Below are 16,292 nucleotides of genomic sequence, written 5' to 3'. Positions count from 1 at the left end.
CTAACCCAAGACAGAGATTGGTGTCACATCTTGTACCTAGCTTCCTAACAAGGTTGAAAAAAAAAAGCAGAAAACTTGATTTTATAAATTGAAGGTAGAAAATCAGTTTACATGTTTAATGTCTCTCTGCTGTGGTCTTTTGTCAAAAAAATGACAGTAAGGCTGCTGTCCCCTGTCTCTTGAATCCCCTCCCTGCCAAGGTCATCCTTATGTTAGTGGCTAGCTAGCCTCAGCATGCTCCTGAAAACTCATTTGTAGGAAATGTGTCCACATTCGCTTTTCTGCTGTCGCCCTGGCATGTCTTGTCTTATTGATTGGTAGACTTGATTAGAACTCCCCTCACTATGGTTTGGATGTGGCTCATGTATTGGAGGCTTGGTCACTAGTGTGGCATTGTGGGAAGTAAGGAAAGCTTTAAGAGGTATGGGTTAGGGGCTGGGGAGATGATTCAGTCGATAAAGTGCTTGTCATGCAAGGATGAGGGCCTGGGATGAGGGCCTGATTCCTAGCACCCATGTGAAAGGTTGGACATGGTGGCCTGTCATCCTAGAGCTGAGCAGGTAGAGCCAGCAGGATCCCTGGGGCTTCCTGGCCACTTTGTCTTGCCAGATTGGTGAGGTCCAGATTTGATGAGAAACCCTGTCTCAAAAATAAGGTGAAAAGAGGTTAAAGAAGACACCTGACATCAACTTCTGGTCTCCACACACCCATGCACACTTGTGCATACACCACGCATGCAAAAGAGGTGGGGAAGCCGGGTGTGGTAGTACACACCTTTAATCCCAGCACTTGGGAGGCAGAGGCAGGTGGGTCTTTGTGAGTTCAAGGCCAGGCTGGTCTCCATAGTGAATCCAGGCCAGCTGTGACTACAGGGAGACCCTGTCTCAAAAAGATCAAAAACAAAAACAAACAAACAACAACAAAAAATACCACACACAGAATGCAAAAGAGATGGGACTAGTGGTAAGTCCTTCAGTCACTGGGGGCACTGACCTCAGAAGCCATTAAGGTTTCTCTCCTGGGTTCTCTGAGCTCTAAAGAGGCTGAATTATTATGAGTAAATTCAGCCCCTGACTTGATCTCCCACTTACTGTTTGCTATCTCTCTTTGGCACAAGCTCCCACCCTGAGATGATCCCAGGGCCAAGCTGATGCCAGCAACATCCCCTTGAACATCCAGAACAGTGCCTTAAACCAAACCTCTTTCCCTTACAAAATTACTGTGCTATTCACTACTATTTCACTATAGTAGTACAAAGCAGACTGACATGCATGTCTTACTGTCTTCATATCTGAGATGAACTATGGAAATGGACTTGAGTGTCAGATGTTTAATGCTTGGAATTCTTGCTGTAGGGATGGAACAGGTATAAAAGATAAGGCTCAGTGAGTGTATTCTTAACTAATGCACAAACTTTCATTCCCTTATTCACAAAACTTATTGGTTGAGTGTCCTCATGAGCCAAGAGGATCAAAGAATAAGTCTTGTTTTTTTTTTAATGTATTTAAATTTTTTTGATTGACTTATTTTTATTTTATGTGTATGAGTGTTTTGCCTACATGTATATAAGTGCACCTATTCAATCAATGCCCATGGGGGTCAGAAGAGGGTGTCTGATCCTCTAGAACTGGAGTCATGGATGGTTGTTAACCAACTTGTGGGTGCTGGGAACCAAACGTGGGCTCACTGCCAGAGCACCCAGTGCTTTTAACCATTGAGCCGTCTCTCCAGCATCTAAAAATATTTTTTATTTCTGTGTATGTTGTGTATGTGTGGACATGCATGATATGGGTCACATATAGAGGACAACTTTGTGCAATTAGTTCTCTCCTTCCATCCATAATAGGTTTTAGGAATCAAACTCAGGTCCCCAGGCTTTCACAGCAAGCACCTTTACCAGCTTTTTGAAAGAAAAGTTTTTGCTTTTTTCTAATGTCCCTGGAGATTGAACCCAGGGTGTTGTGCATGCTGGGTAAATAACTCCATCACTGAGTCACATCACCAGCAAGGCGGTGTCTTGAATGAGTTAGTTAGGCCAAAAGACAAGATAAACGACAACTCTGTTTCCCCCAAAGGAATTGATTTGTGGAACTATTCTTCCTGGGGTTTTTAACAAAGATGGCAGGAGACATGCACTTCTCACATTTTTTGAGGAGTCTCCCTTTTCCTCCCATACATGGACAACACCCCACTTCTGGGTCACTGCATGTTTCAGACTTGAGAGTGATTCCCTCACGCTGTGTGATTTCAGATAGCTCATCTGGCCGCCATTGTGGCTAATAGCACACTTCCAAGTAGAGAGGATCATTGCAGGGTGGAGAGGCTTCTAGCAACCAGAAAGCACATAGAGCAGCAGCTTTTACATCTCCACCCAGCAAGGCCAGCTGTGCCTACCACCTTCCATTGTCCCAAAACAAAAAAAGAATCACCAAACATTTGCACCTGAACTCTTTGAGGACTGTGCTAAAATATGCATAATATAAAATCTGCCATCTTGACCACTTTTTGAGTGTACAGTTCAGTACTGTTAAGAGTATTTACATTAGCTGTGCATGGTGGCACACACCTTTAGTCCCAGCACTCTGGGAGGCAGAGGCAGGTGGATCTCTGTGAGACTGAGGCCAGCCCAGTCTATTTAGGGAGTTCCAGGCCAGCCAGGGTTATACAGTGAGAGCTTCTCTCTCTCTCTCTCTCTCTCTCTCTCTCTCTCTCTCTCTCTCTCTTCCTCTGACCTCCACATGTGCCATGGCATGCACACACACACACACACACACACGCACACACACACGCACACACACTAATGCCAAACAAAAACAAAACAAAAAGAACATTTATATTGCTGTGCAACAAGTTTCCAATGCTTGTCTTATCTTAAAAATTGAAATTATACACTCATTTAAAAATGCCCATCTCCCTGCCCCCAGTCCCTGAAAACCACCGTCCGTCTCTGTTCCTACATACGTCACTACCTTAGACACCTCCCAGAAGTAAGATCATATGACTTTTGTCTGTTTGCGGGTGGCTTATTTCACTTAACATAATATGTCAGAGTTTCCTTCCTTTTCTTCAAGCTGAACAGTCTTCCATTGTATGACCCGGTCACATTTGATTTATTCATTCATCCATTGATGGACGACACTTGGACTCCTTCCACTTTGTCTATTGTGATGAATGTGGCCCCAAGCACTGGAATATAAATGTGTCTCTTCAACCATGTTTACTCTCAGTTCTTTGGGGGTGTATACACAGAATTGCTGGATCATGTGGCAGTTGTATGTTTAATTTTTTTGAGGAACCTCCACATTGTTGCCACAGTGGCTACACCATTTTCTCTTCCCACCAACAGTGCATAAAGGTCTCAACTTCTCCAGTCCTCACCAACGCTTAGTTTCCACCTCCTTTGCTAGTAGCCACCATTATAGGTATGTGGTATGATTCATTTTACGTGGCATTATATATACTGTGAAAGTCTTGTTCTACATGACTCTAGAATATTGTTATACCATGACACAGGTCTACGAATGAACTTCATGGACAGAAAGTGCCTGTGTGGGCATGAGGGACAGGCTTGCCTGAATGGAATCTTCCTTGACTTAGATGTTGGATCTGCATGTCCCCTTTGTGTCCCCTCGGGTGCACACTTGTGCAGGGCAGCAGAAAACATCTGAGTGTCTGGTTTATGCTCCCTGTTCTCCACAGGGCCAACAAAGGTGATGGACGCATGCTAGCTGCTTATGATGAATCCTTTCTCCATGTGACCCTGCCCAGCACATTTGTGCCCATACTATTCAAAGAACATGCCTTACCTGTGTGCTTGCCCTTCTGGCACACAGCCTTTGTGTCCCAACTGAATCCACTTGCCCATGGCCTTTCTCTGATCTCTGAAGACCCACAGCCCCTTCTCCTGTGCCTCCCTACCACTTAGAGTCCTCAGACACAGGGACAGTCCCTTGACTTTCTGTGCATGTGTGTGGCTATGTTTGTTTATGCATGTGTATATAAGGGGTGTGTGTGCACATGTATGCACATGCATGTGGAGGTCAGAAGTCACTATGCTGTGTTGTTCCTCAGACACTGTCCACCATGTTTTTTTAAACATGACCTAGACTCTCACTGACCTAGAGTTCACCAAGTAGTTCACTGGCTGACTGGCCAGTAAGCCCTAGGGGTAGATCCTCCTGTCTCTGTCTCCCAGGACTGGGTTTATAAGTGTGAGCTACCACGCCTGGCTTTTTATCTGGGTTCTGGGGATCAAACTCGGGTCCTCATGGTTACACAGAAAGCTTTTTACAACTGAACTATCTTTCTAGTCCCTGTGTATTGTTTGTGTGTGTATGAGTATATTGCCTGCATTTATGTAAGTACACCTGTGTTGTGCAATGCCACGGAGGTCAGAAGATGGTGTTGGGTCCCCTGTAACTGGAGTTATGGAGGGTTGTTAACCACCCTGTGGGTGCTGGGATTCGAACCGGGTCTTCTACAAGAACAGTTAGTGCCCTTAACCACTGAGCTATCTCTCCAGCCCCCCTGTTTGTTGGTTTTCGACTGGGTCTTGCTATATCACCCAGGCTAGCCCCGAATTCACAGAGAGCCTCCTGCCTCAGCCTCCTAAAGCGTTCTGTGGAGGTATCGAATTGATAAAAGACAAGGAATTCCACTCCCAGGAGACCCAAGGTCTTCTTGAAACTGTTCCCTCATGGGAGCTACTGTCTCTCCTCTGCAAACATCCTTCTAGTCCCTGGAACCATGGCCCCTCTCCACTGTTCACAAAAGCAGGCCAGAATCGTCTCAGCTCTGTGCCTACTCATTGACCAAATAATTTCATAAAACCCTGGGTTCCTGCTTTCCTATTATCTCTACTCTGGTGCCTGAGACATACAGGTGCCCAGATATAAAACAGCCCCAAGATATGTTGCAAACCCAGTTTGAGACCCCTATAGTCAATACCTCCCAGCACTGTGCTAGGCCCTGGGGCAACCAGAGGGAAAAGGGACTAGCTCACACACTACTCTCTGCCAGAGTGCCAGGGGGTGCCGTGGGGGAGGCTTGTTAAATACTGACAGCTGATGTGCTAACGTGGTGTAAAACACAGCTGTCCCCATGGGTATCTTCACTCTGATGTAAAACAGGACTGGTTTTTCACCACCCAGAGTCTGCAAACCTTTGAATTAAAGATGGCAGCACTCCTGGGGTGCTCAGCTGCAGTGCATATAGATGCCTCTCAAGACCCTTCCTGCCCCCGGCACTCCAGTGCCCAGCTCTGAATCTAATTGCCTTACATAGTTTGGGAATTCTCCTATCCCTGCTCTGTCCCTAAGTTCCCACCGTGCAGGCCCTGATGTGTCATATAACATGAGGTCCCCTGATCAGGACTTCAGCGGGACATTCGAATCTGTCTCCTGAGGAACCTTGAATTCTCTAGGAAGATAGCAACTGCCAGGGCTTGGAATGGCCCTGTTAGCATTTGAACTTTTTCTAATGCTGCCATGGTAAAGTTTAGCCTATGTGTTTTTCATTATTTAAGAGTTGTGCTGGCTATTTCTTTCTTTTATGCTCCTGTCATACCTTCCTTGTCAAAACTGAATAGTTTGAAATCAAAAGTCCTTTGAATGGGGCCCTGGCACCCAGAGTAGTGAGGTGCCAGGGGGGCTGGAGAGGGCTGCAGGAGTGACATGGAGGCTGGACTCCAGGCTGGAGGGCTGGCGACAATGAGGAAGGACACAGAAGTCCACATCCTGTTAGGGGGACTCCATGGCTAGGAGCAGGTGACATAGACAGGAAAGATGTGTACATGAGACAAGTGAGCTGGCCATGTGCCCCTGGGGACATCTGCCCTGGGACAGAACTGTTGACTCCCCCACCTCCCCCACCCCAGACCTGGCTTTCTGCAGGGGCTCTGCGAAGCCCACATTGCTGGTGCCTGTGGCTAGAGCAGCTGCCAATACATGGTGCTCTGGGATGAGGCCAGACCAAGGCTGGGCTCCTCTCCCAGGGCCGATGCCATCTGCCTGCTTCCGGTAGGGCCTCTTGCCCCAGGCTTTGGAGCACTCTGTAGGGAAGAGATGTTCCTACACAATCTGTGGAGGAGATAGCGGCTGCACTAGAATGCTATTTTGATTTTATTTTTGCCAACAATCGTAATGTTTGTTTGAAGATCCTAAAATGAAGAGTGTGGACACGGTGGAAATGCAGCTATGTCACCCAGCGACACCAGGGTATTCCTTTCCTTAAGAGCTGTGCTTGGTTGTTGAAGAGCATCATCTTTATTATTATTAATTTTTTTTTTTCTTTTTGAGACAGGGTCTTCCTGTAGCCCCAGCTGACCTGGAACTCCCTATGTAGAACACGCTGGCCTTGAACTCACAGAGATCCGCCTGCCTCTGGCTCCCAAGTGCTAAGATTAAAGGCATGTGCCACCATGCCCAGCGTATTATTGTTGTTTTAAAACATACACACACACACACACACACACACACACACGCACGCACGCACGCACGCACGCACGCACACATTAAAAATACACAGAGGCAATGAACAGGAATGTCGCATATGACAAGACCCCCATTGTTCACCTCACCTCACCCATCTTCACCTCATCTACCTCATATCATAATATCACATGAGCAAGAGAACAGTATAGAGAGAGAGAGACAGAGACAGAGACAGAGTCAGAGAGGAAGGGAGGGGAGGGGAGGGGAGAGACAAGAGACGAGAATGGAAGGGAAGAGAAGGGAAGGGAGGAAAGAAGGAAGTAAATAAAGTCCAAGTTTCTGAGTCTTAGACAAATGTTTAGAAAAACAAGCTGGCGTGAGCTCTGTGAGAGATGTTTAGCAGACATGAGGTTCAATCCTCAGCACTATGAAAAAAAAAAAAAGGAAATAATTGCATGTTATCAACACATGCAGACATTTTTTTCTTGTTACTAGTACCCGAACAGTGTAGTACAACACACATTTCTATAACTTTTCCACTGTATTAGAAGGAAGAAAGGAAAAGGGAATGGTGTGGATAGAACTAGACACAGCTCCCGGTGTTGGAAGATGCACACGCTGTACTGGGGAGCCCATTGGGACCTCAGATCAGAATGCAAATACGCTATTTGTCTTTTTAATCAGTAAATTTGATGAAGTATATGGTTTATAATGGTTAAGTGACATTTTCTCCTTTTACTTTTTTTTCCTCTCTCAAACTTGTACTTTGGCTGTATTTTGTCTTTCAGAAGGCTGAAACTAAAAATGACTTTCCTATTGATGTCTCTGTGTCCCTCACTCAGGGAACAGGGGTGCCTCTTTCCTGAATTCTCAGTCGGAGGCGAAGCGAGCTCCAGCTCCCAGGCCTTAAGCAGACGCTGTCTTCTTGGATTCTTCCTTTTGCCCCTTTTAACAATCAGCACACAGTGGTGACCTCCCAGTATGAGTGTGGACCCAGTATGAGTGTGGTCGGGAGAAATAAGCAGGCCAGGCGGTGGTTGAAAGAAGTGGGGGTTAATTGGTGCTTGTGGCTTTTGTTTCTTGGCTTCCAGGACAGAAAGAAAGAAAATGGGGAAATGGTGACTTCTTTACTGTTTGTTTTTTCATTATACTATTAATTTCCATAAACAAGGCCTGTTTTTAGTTACAGATCGGCTAGGAAAAAAATGCATATGCTAAACCAGATGGGTGAAATTAACAGTTTCATTAAATTGACTTTAATATTGCCAGTTTCACAATAGCTCCAAAGACACCACAGCTTTGATTTTAGACAACAGTTGGAATTCGAACTTTAGCAAATGTGAGAAATATGCAATTTTACCTTAAAATTATCACCCCCTTTTTAAAAAATTAAATTCACTAGTACAGAAAAGTATTTAGATTCTTGTTCAAAGAAAGGAATGGCAATACCTGGGGGGAGGGGTAACAATTTGTATATAAAAAAGAAATAAACAAACCCTTTTAGTCTGCAAAGCTCTTTTGTGCCCAGGACTCAGGCTGGAGGATTCCTTATTTGAACCGTCTTTTCCAGCAACCCCAACCACCTGGGCACTCCTGCTCATGACTTCTGGAGATCCATGCCAGGGGTCAGCAGGACAGGTGTTTCATTTAGAGTTTCATTTCGTTTGGAGCCTTTCCCTCCTCTGAGCCCACAAAGCTGGCATCCCTGTGTACTCAGGCAAAACCCATCATCTTAGTTAGGAATTTGGCAGAAAGGTGAGGCCAGGCTGAATCCTTAACGAGGTGCAAATGCTGCTTAGCTGGGAATGCACACAGGGGCATCTGAAATGAGCACGTATTTAAAACTTTTAAAAATATGTATAAGCAGCAACTATACCTCCAGGCTACAGTGCCCACCGAGTCCAGCAGAGAAGGTTCTTATCTGGTGAATGGTTGAGTAGGGTAGAATTTTCTCAGCTGTGGAAAGGGGAAATCCAAAGAGAAACCCCAGATCCCCAGACCCTTGTGGAAAAGGATGCTGTCATTCGGCCGTATTGCAACAGGGGAACAGGGGGAAGTGTTCAAGGCTGCCCTTCGCTGTGTTGTTAGTTATAGCAAAACCATAGGGAGAGACCCAAGAGTCTAAAAATAAAGAACTTGTTGAGAAAACGGTGAGGCTGTAACATGCAATAAGGTTTAGCCCTCTGTTCCCATGGGCTCTGCATCTGTGCACAACTGATCATGGCTCAAAGATATTCAGAAAAGCAGGCTTGGTACGTAACTCTGTGGTCTCAAGTACTTAGTTTGTGTGAGGATCTTAGGCCAGTTCCCAGGACTGCAAAAATAATCGTCATCATCTGTAGTGAACATGTACAGACATTTTCCTTGTTATCAGCCCTTAAAGAAATCAGTATGACAGCCATTTCCATAGCATTTCCATTGTATTAGACACAAGGAATCTAGGGATCATTCAGACTGGCAGGCACGTCCAACCTAGTCACATCCTGACAGGGTACTGTCATCTACAAACTTCTTGCTCCAGAACCACACAATTGAGTTGCAAAAAAGATTCCACAGAAGTTTCATAATGTTTTAAGTAAGTTTACGATCTTGTATTAGGCCAAATTCATGGCTATCTTTGGCCACATGCGGCTTGGATGTCCAAGGATTTGAGTATCTGCAGAGAATCCAGGAAGTCATGCCCTTGTATTATTTATTTGTTTATTTATTCATGGTGTGCGTGTATATGTGTGATCTGAGGTCAATGTTGGATGTCTTTCCTCAATCACTCCATACACACACACACACACACACACACACACGTTTCTATTTTTTAAAAAGATTTACTTATTTTTATGTGTGACCATCTTGCATGCATGATGCATGTGGACCATGTGCCCATGGAGGCCAGAAGATGTTAGGTCCCCAGGAATTGGCGTTATGGATGGCTGTGAGCCTCCACTTGAACCCTAGTACTCTACAAGAACAGTAAGTGCCGTTAACCACTGAGCCATCTCTCCAGCCCCCATACTTTTTTTTTGTTTTGAGACAGGTCTCTCACTGAACCTGAAGTGTATCGATTAGGTTAGGTTAGCTGGCCACTGAGCTGCAGGGACCTGCCTGCCTCTTTGGCCCTACAGCTGGGATTGCGGACATGTGCTGCCATTGTCTAGCTTTTTATGTAGACTTTGGGGATCTGATCTCAGGTCCTCATGCTTGTACAGCAGGCAGTTTACTGACTGAGCCATCTCCCCAGTCCACCTCTGTATTACGGAAGGACTGACAAGAATGAACTTCTGACAGTCCTAGAGAGCTATTCATAATACATAGTTAACTTAAAAAAGAATGTTGGGCCAGCAAGATGGCTCAGTGGGTAAAGGCACTTGTCATCAAGCCTGACAACCTGAGTTTAATCCCTGGGATTCACGTGGTGGAAAGGGAGAACTGACTCTTGCAAGTTGCCTTAATTAAAAAATTATTTATTATTTTTATTTTATGTGTATGAGTGTATTGCCTGCATCCCTGTAAGTACACCTGTGTCATGCAATGTCTGTGGATATCAAAAGAGGGCATTGGATCCCCTGGAACTGGAGTCATGGACAGTTGTTAGCCGCCATTTGGGTGCTGGGAATCGATCCCAAGTCCTCTACAAGAGCATCCAGTACTCTTAACCACTGAGCCAGCGCTCCAGCCCTGCAAGTTGTCTTCTGACCCCTACCACACATGCTGTGGAACGCATATACCTACACACATACACAAATAAAGTGTAATAGGGTTTTAAAAATATATAAAAAAGAAAGTTGAGAGTCAGAATTTTTAGTGACATAATATGCCATTTTGGGAAAATGTATATATGTAAGTAGATGCATACATGAATTATTATATGCAAAGGAAAAGTCTCCAAGCATAGGTACCAAGCTTTTGACAGTTTTTATCTTCACTATTAAAAGAAGAGTTGGTGAGAGGAGACTTCTGTTTTCATTCCGTACCATTTACATGGTTTGAGTTTCCTTACAACAAATATCTGTGTCTTTAGAGAGTAAAACAAGCAAGCAAACAAACAAAAACAGAGAACAGAAAAAGGAGCACTTCCATTCGCCCAGTAAAAGGCTTCTCAGCCCCTGTGGCTCTGGGTGTTGGAATCTGGGGAGTTTACACAGATGCAGCTGAGCTGGAAAGAGTTCTACAGCTCCGGTCTGTGGGCGCAGACACTGTCTTCTTCCCAAGGACTGCCAGCCTGCCTGTGGCCCAGACCGACCAGCAGCAGCTTGTAAACAAGCATATGAGCTTTCACCATTTCAGCCCTGGATCTTTCTGACCTTGACTTGTGTGTGTGTGTGTGTGTGTGTGTGTGTGTGTGTGTGTGTGCTTATGTGTGTGCCTGCTTGTGGAGGTCAGAGGGCAGTCTTAAACATTGTTCCTCATACATCATCCCCCCCTTTTTTTAAAATTTATTATTACTAACACTGATAATTCTCATAGTGGACTTTATTTATTGGCTATTAAAAGTAAAGAAGATTGATTTTTTTGCAGAAAAATATTAAAGTTTTCTTTTTCTTACCAGAACTTGAAGAATATCTGCATGAAATTTAGTAATTGTTAGGGACTGAATAGGGTTGGCCAAACGCATCCTCAAAAATTCTTTTTTTCTTTTATGTGATTTTCATACAATATAATTTGATGGTATTTATATTTCCTCTCCTATCCGTTCCACCCCTTATTGCCCCCACCCAGTTCAATGTACTTTATTACATATGTAATAAAGCCTATTGGGTCTAATTTGTGTTCCCAAATGTCCTTAAGTGTGTGTCTGTCCACTGGAGCCTGGCTAATCTACCAAGAGTCCCATGCTTCAGAGACTGTCTCTGCCCCTCCCAGCCGCCATCTGTTGCCACAATTTCCTTAGGTTGGGTTGGGGTTGCTTACCCACTTCCTTATGTCTATGTTGGCATTTTGTCTGATTGGAGCTTGTATGGGACTTGTCCATGCTGTCACCGTAGCTGTGAGTTCATATAAGTAACTGACCAGCTGTCTGAAAAACTGTTTTCTTATGGTCATCTACCATGCCCAGCTCTTGTGCTCCTTCTTTCCCAATGATCCCTGAGCCCTGGGAGACAGAAATTTGAACGAAGTGTCCTCTTTAGGAATAAGCACTCTGCTCTTGTTCTTTGTACATTTACCAGTTGCAGGTTTCTATGTTGATTTATGTTAATCACATCCCCCTCTTGTTTTTTGAGACAAAATTTCTCATTGCCCTGGGGCTCACCGATTTCACTTGGCTGTCTGTCTGGCCAACAAGCCCTAGGGATCCTCCTTTCTCTACCTCCCCAGTGCTGAAGATCCTGTGCCTTGGCACCTGGCATTTTATGCGGGTGCTGGGGGTTAAACTCAGGTCCCCATGCTTGTGCAGCAAGCCCTGTACCTGCCAAGCCATCTCCCCAGTCCCCATGACCTGCGCTTTTAAGATGAGCCTCTGCAAGGGAATTTCCCTTCAGCAAATCTAATCCAAACCTTCCCACAGTGAGAAAAACTTCTCCATTCATTGCTGGAGTTCTGGGAAGATTTGGTCTCCTGCTGCCTCCTCAAAGTTGGGGTTTTGTCTTTTTTTTTTTTTAATTTTTTAAAATGTTGAATAGGATGAAGAAAATTAAAATGTTGGATGTAACAGTTTTTAGGCAGGTGAAGTTTTAGTCTAAGTTGACATTTAACTTAACATTCAAACTGACATTATTTACATGTAACTTAAACCCTGTGTTACATGTAAATAACATCTGTTCAATCCCATATGATCTTTTGTAGTAGGGCACCTGTGGTAGGTAGTGCCTTGCCTGTCCTAGAAAGGAAACATTTTCAGTCTGACTTAATAAGAGAAACAAATAACAAAGATAGACTTTAGAAGACTCTAACAGTCACAACACAAAGCCATCACACACTTGCTCATTTGGCTCACTCAGACTTTGATCGCCACGTAAATTTATGAGAGGATTGAATAAAGGGAAGTGCTGAGTAGCTTAGAGCAGCCTTGTAGACAAGTCCCCATCTACCTTGGGAGGGTCCTGGTGAACACAGCTGCTTGCCTGTCCACCAGAAGGTGAGTATGAACTCTGGTTTGGGGGGCCTGCCAATCTGGGTTCAAAGGTTGGTTCAGCACTTTGCTAGCTTTGGAAATCGTAGACACATTATTTTGCTTCTTCAAGCCTTAGTCTCCTGCTATGAAAAGGGAGGAGGCTAATAACAGTATCAACCTCCTAAGCTCTTATTGCTCAAATGGCTTCATTTGCATAGATGCTAGACCCTGTGCTTGTCGTGTTGTAAGCCTTCCATAAAAGTTGACTCAGTCTTGTTATCGTATTTAGAGACCCACAAGAAAAACTGGAAGCAAAAGATGATGAGGAAGCATCTCAAAATAAGATACTTTTGCTCAAATTTGAGAGCGGTACCAAGAAACTATTTCTGGAATAAAACACTTTCTTCCGTGTCTTAGTGGGAGAAGAATCTCTGGAAGTTTCAGTGGCCCTGATTGGGTGGTGAATTACACTGAGTGAATTAGTCTCTTGAGACTCCCTCAGCAATGTGAGGCGCATCCTTTCCCCCAGGATACTAGGCTGTCATTTAGTGCCAGAGGAAAAGCTCTTTACAGAATGACACCATAGCTTCCCCCAGAGAATTTAATTTACCTCCCCCCCGAAGGTGGTATATTTCAAGGTACTGCAGGACCAGCCTTGTCAGTAACTCAGGTGATTTAATTGACTTTTCTTTCTTTTTCTTCAGCCACATCAATCCCATGGTAATTAATTCTGTATGCTGTGAATTGTGTTATTTACAGCGTCAAGGAGCCAAAATGAATCTGTATTAGAAATCGGTGGGAGGATATTTGAGAAAGCTGTAAAAAGACTCTCAGGCGTTGATGGTCTTCACCAAATTAGCTCCGTCATCCCCTTTCTGATGGATTCTAGCTGCTGTGGATACCATAAAGCATCTTACTACCTTGCAGTCTTCTATGAAACTGGATTAAATGGACCTCGGGATCAGCTGCAGGTGAAGTATTTCATGGATTCCGAGTATCTGTCACCTGGGTTATATGGGCAGAGTGATGCCCCTGCTGGAACTGGTCATGTCACAGCTCCTTAGAGTCCCCTAAAATTCTTTACACCCAGAAAAAATGTGCTTGGGCTGTGGAACCACAGGAGAGCCTGTTTTCAGGGAGGGAAAGGGGCACTTCCTCTATTTCTATGTGTAGCTTGCCTGTTTTGGTAAGCCGCCTAAGGAATGATATGAGCAGGGCACACCAGAATCCCATCCTTTAAAGTTAGAGACCTCTTCCGGACCGATACAACAGCCCTCACGTCAATACCGTCAGCCCATATTACTTCTCTGCTAAAAGAAGCCCTTTGGACTACTGAGCAAAGGACTGTCACATCTACCCTGCTACCCTCAAAATAAATGCCTCACTAGACAGTTTTACTTTTGGTTTTGAATCCAAATTGATTATGCAACATGCCTAACATTTAGAGTCACATTTTCATAAGTGTATTAGTCAAGGTTCTCCAGAGAAACAGAACCAATCGGATTATATGTATAGGAAGAGATTTACTCTGAAAAATCGGCTCCTGTAATTATGGAGTCTGAGAAGCCCCTTGCTCTGCCATCTGCATGTGGGAGGCCAGGAAAGCTGCTGGTGGTTTTCCTGTCAAAGCCAGAATGCCTGATGACCAGGGGGGCTGATGATAGAAATCCTAGCCCAAAGGCAGGAAAAAATTTGGGTCCCAGCTCAAGTAGGCAGGCAGGAAGGCAAAAGAAGGGAATTCTTCGATCCTCTGCCTTTGGTTCTGTTCAGGATATCAAGGGGTAGGTTGCTGATCACCCACCCTGGGGAGGGCCACTCAGCCTCCCAATTCAAGGACTCATCTCACTGGAAACAGACTCCCCGAGAAATAACACTGGGCCCCTATCTGCAGAGTCAGGGTGACAGACAACCTATGGCCATCACAAGAACACTACCGCATGTTCTCTGTGCTCTTTAATTTCTGATCTGTGCATGTGGTTGCTTTTCCTTGTTTGGGGAAACTCTTTGACTTCCCTCGGTGTTCCCCATGCTCCTTTTCATCGCCTGTTTGTGATGGCCCTGGTTTATAGATGTTTCTGATGGATGGGGTGTTTTCCTGAGACCCAAAGCAGTCTTCACAATGGTAGACTACTGTAGAAAGAATAGCCTGGTCTGTGCCAGAGTGCCTGTTGACGGACTATGACTTCACTTTTTTAGTACCTTTCTAGCACTAATATTTGGAAAAATCTGAGGATGGGGCATAGACTCACCCCCACCACTCAGATCACGTGTTCATGGATCATGAGTATAAATCCTATGTTCATGGTCATGTATGTGAATTATATGTTCATGGGTAATGAATCTGATCCATGTGTTCATGGATTACGTGTATGAATCATGTGTTCATGGATCATGAATCTGAATCATGTATTAATGGATCATGAGTCTGAATCATGTGTTCATGGAATATGTGTCCATGGATCAAGTGTCTGGATCATGTGTTCATGAATCATGTGTTCATGGATTCTGTGTCTGGATCATGTGTGTGACTCGTGTGTTCATGGATCATGCATGAATCATGCGTTCATGAATCATATGTGTCAGTCATATGTTTGTGGTTCACGTGTCTGGGGGCATGTGTACATGGATCATGTATGTGAATTGTGTGTTCATGGATCACATGTTATGGATCATGCACCTAGATCATGTGTCTGTGGATCATATGTTCATGGATCGTGTGTGTGAATCATGTTCATAGATCATGTACCTGGATCATGTGTTCACATATCATGTATGTGAATTATGTGTTAATGGATCACATAGCTGAAACAGCACTGTGGTCTTTAGGACACATCACCTACACCAAAATGAACTGAGAAGTCAAAGAAGATCCCTAACTCCACCATGAAAATGTGCAAGTCAGGGCACTGTGAGCTATTGAGCTGCTAGACAGTAGGCAGGATGAATTCGGGAATTTGTAAACTGTTAGAAGGCTGACTTGGCTTCTTTTTTCAAGATGTGGGGTTTTTTAAAGTACATTAACATCTCTGGGATGGCTAGGATTATAGAGAAGGAAAGGGCTGAATTACCTTCCGATGTTAGGATTTTATGACCCTATCGACAATCTTGTGAGCATCTTGCCAATTTCTTAACAGGGCATGCTGTACAGTCTCGTTGGAGGCCAGGGCAGTGAGAGGCTGTCATCAATGAATCTTGGATACAAACACTACCAGGGTGTTGACAGCTACCCCCTGGACTGGGAACTGTCGTATGCCTACTACAGCAACATTGCCACAAAGACACCCCTTGACCAGCACACGCTGCAAGGAGACCAGGTAGGACCGAGATGTTGGGAATGGTTATGACCTGGTTAGCAGGGCTTCCAGAGCAATTTGATAGTGTCTGCACCTGCATCTGGTTTATGCGTTGGCTCTCAGAGGATGTGAATTGCCTGATGGAGAGGAACGCTTTATTGCCCTCTCTCCAATTCACATTTCTTGCCTGTGTTCTCAGACTGACCACAGGCATGGGCTCACACCTGTGTGTGAGAAGCTTTCCATGAGGGGAGGACTAGAATGTGAAGGGGAGACTGGGTCCTGGGAAGATTTTGGTTTTGGAAAAAAGAAAGTGTACCCAGAACATAAGCTTGTTGTCTTTGTTCCAAGACCGTGAGGTCTGGAGCTGTTAGGAGGGACAGGGTCAAATTAAGTGGAGGCTTTTGGTCTCCTGTGATTCCTGTCTACACATGATAAGTAAGCAGGGTCTACTGTACCAGAAGCCAGCTCCATTCCCAGCGGGCTCCCAGTGCCGGATGCTTGAGAAAGGTCTCCTCAATA

The 16,292-nt window shown here is 44.7% G+C and overlaps 1 protein-coding gene across 2 annotated transcripts in view; it reads left to right on the top strand.

Annotated features, from left to right (window-relative positions):
• Positions 1-16,292, top strand: part of Sel1l3 (SEL1L family member 3) — a 116,116-nt gene that overhangs the window by 49,614 nt on the left and 50,210 nt on the right. For both annotated transcript variants that reach the window (XM_008837338.3, XM_029565540.1), the window contains 2 exons: positions 13,237-13,448; positions 15,612-15,791. In XM_008837338.3, coding sequence (XP_008835560.1) covers positions 13,237-13,448; positions 15,612-15,791 — 392 coding nt within the window. The remainder of the gene's footprint in view (positions 1-13,236; positions 13,449-15,611; positions 15,792-16,292) is intronic.

Source organism: Nannospalax galili, unplaced genomic scaffold (assembly GCF_000622305.1).
Source record: "Nannospalax galili isolate Female #2095 unplaced genomic scaffold, S.galili_v1.0 scaffold777, whole genome shotgun sequence".
Taxonomy (NCBI): Eukaryota; Metazoa; Chordata; class Mammalia; order Rodentia; family Spalacidae; genus Nannospalax; species Nannospalax galili.
Note: the sequence above shows the minus strand (reverse complement) of the source record. Positions and strands in the feature narration are given on the sequence as shown.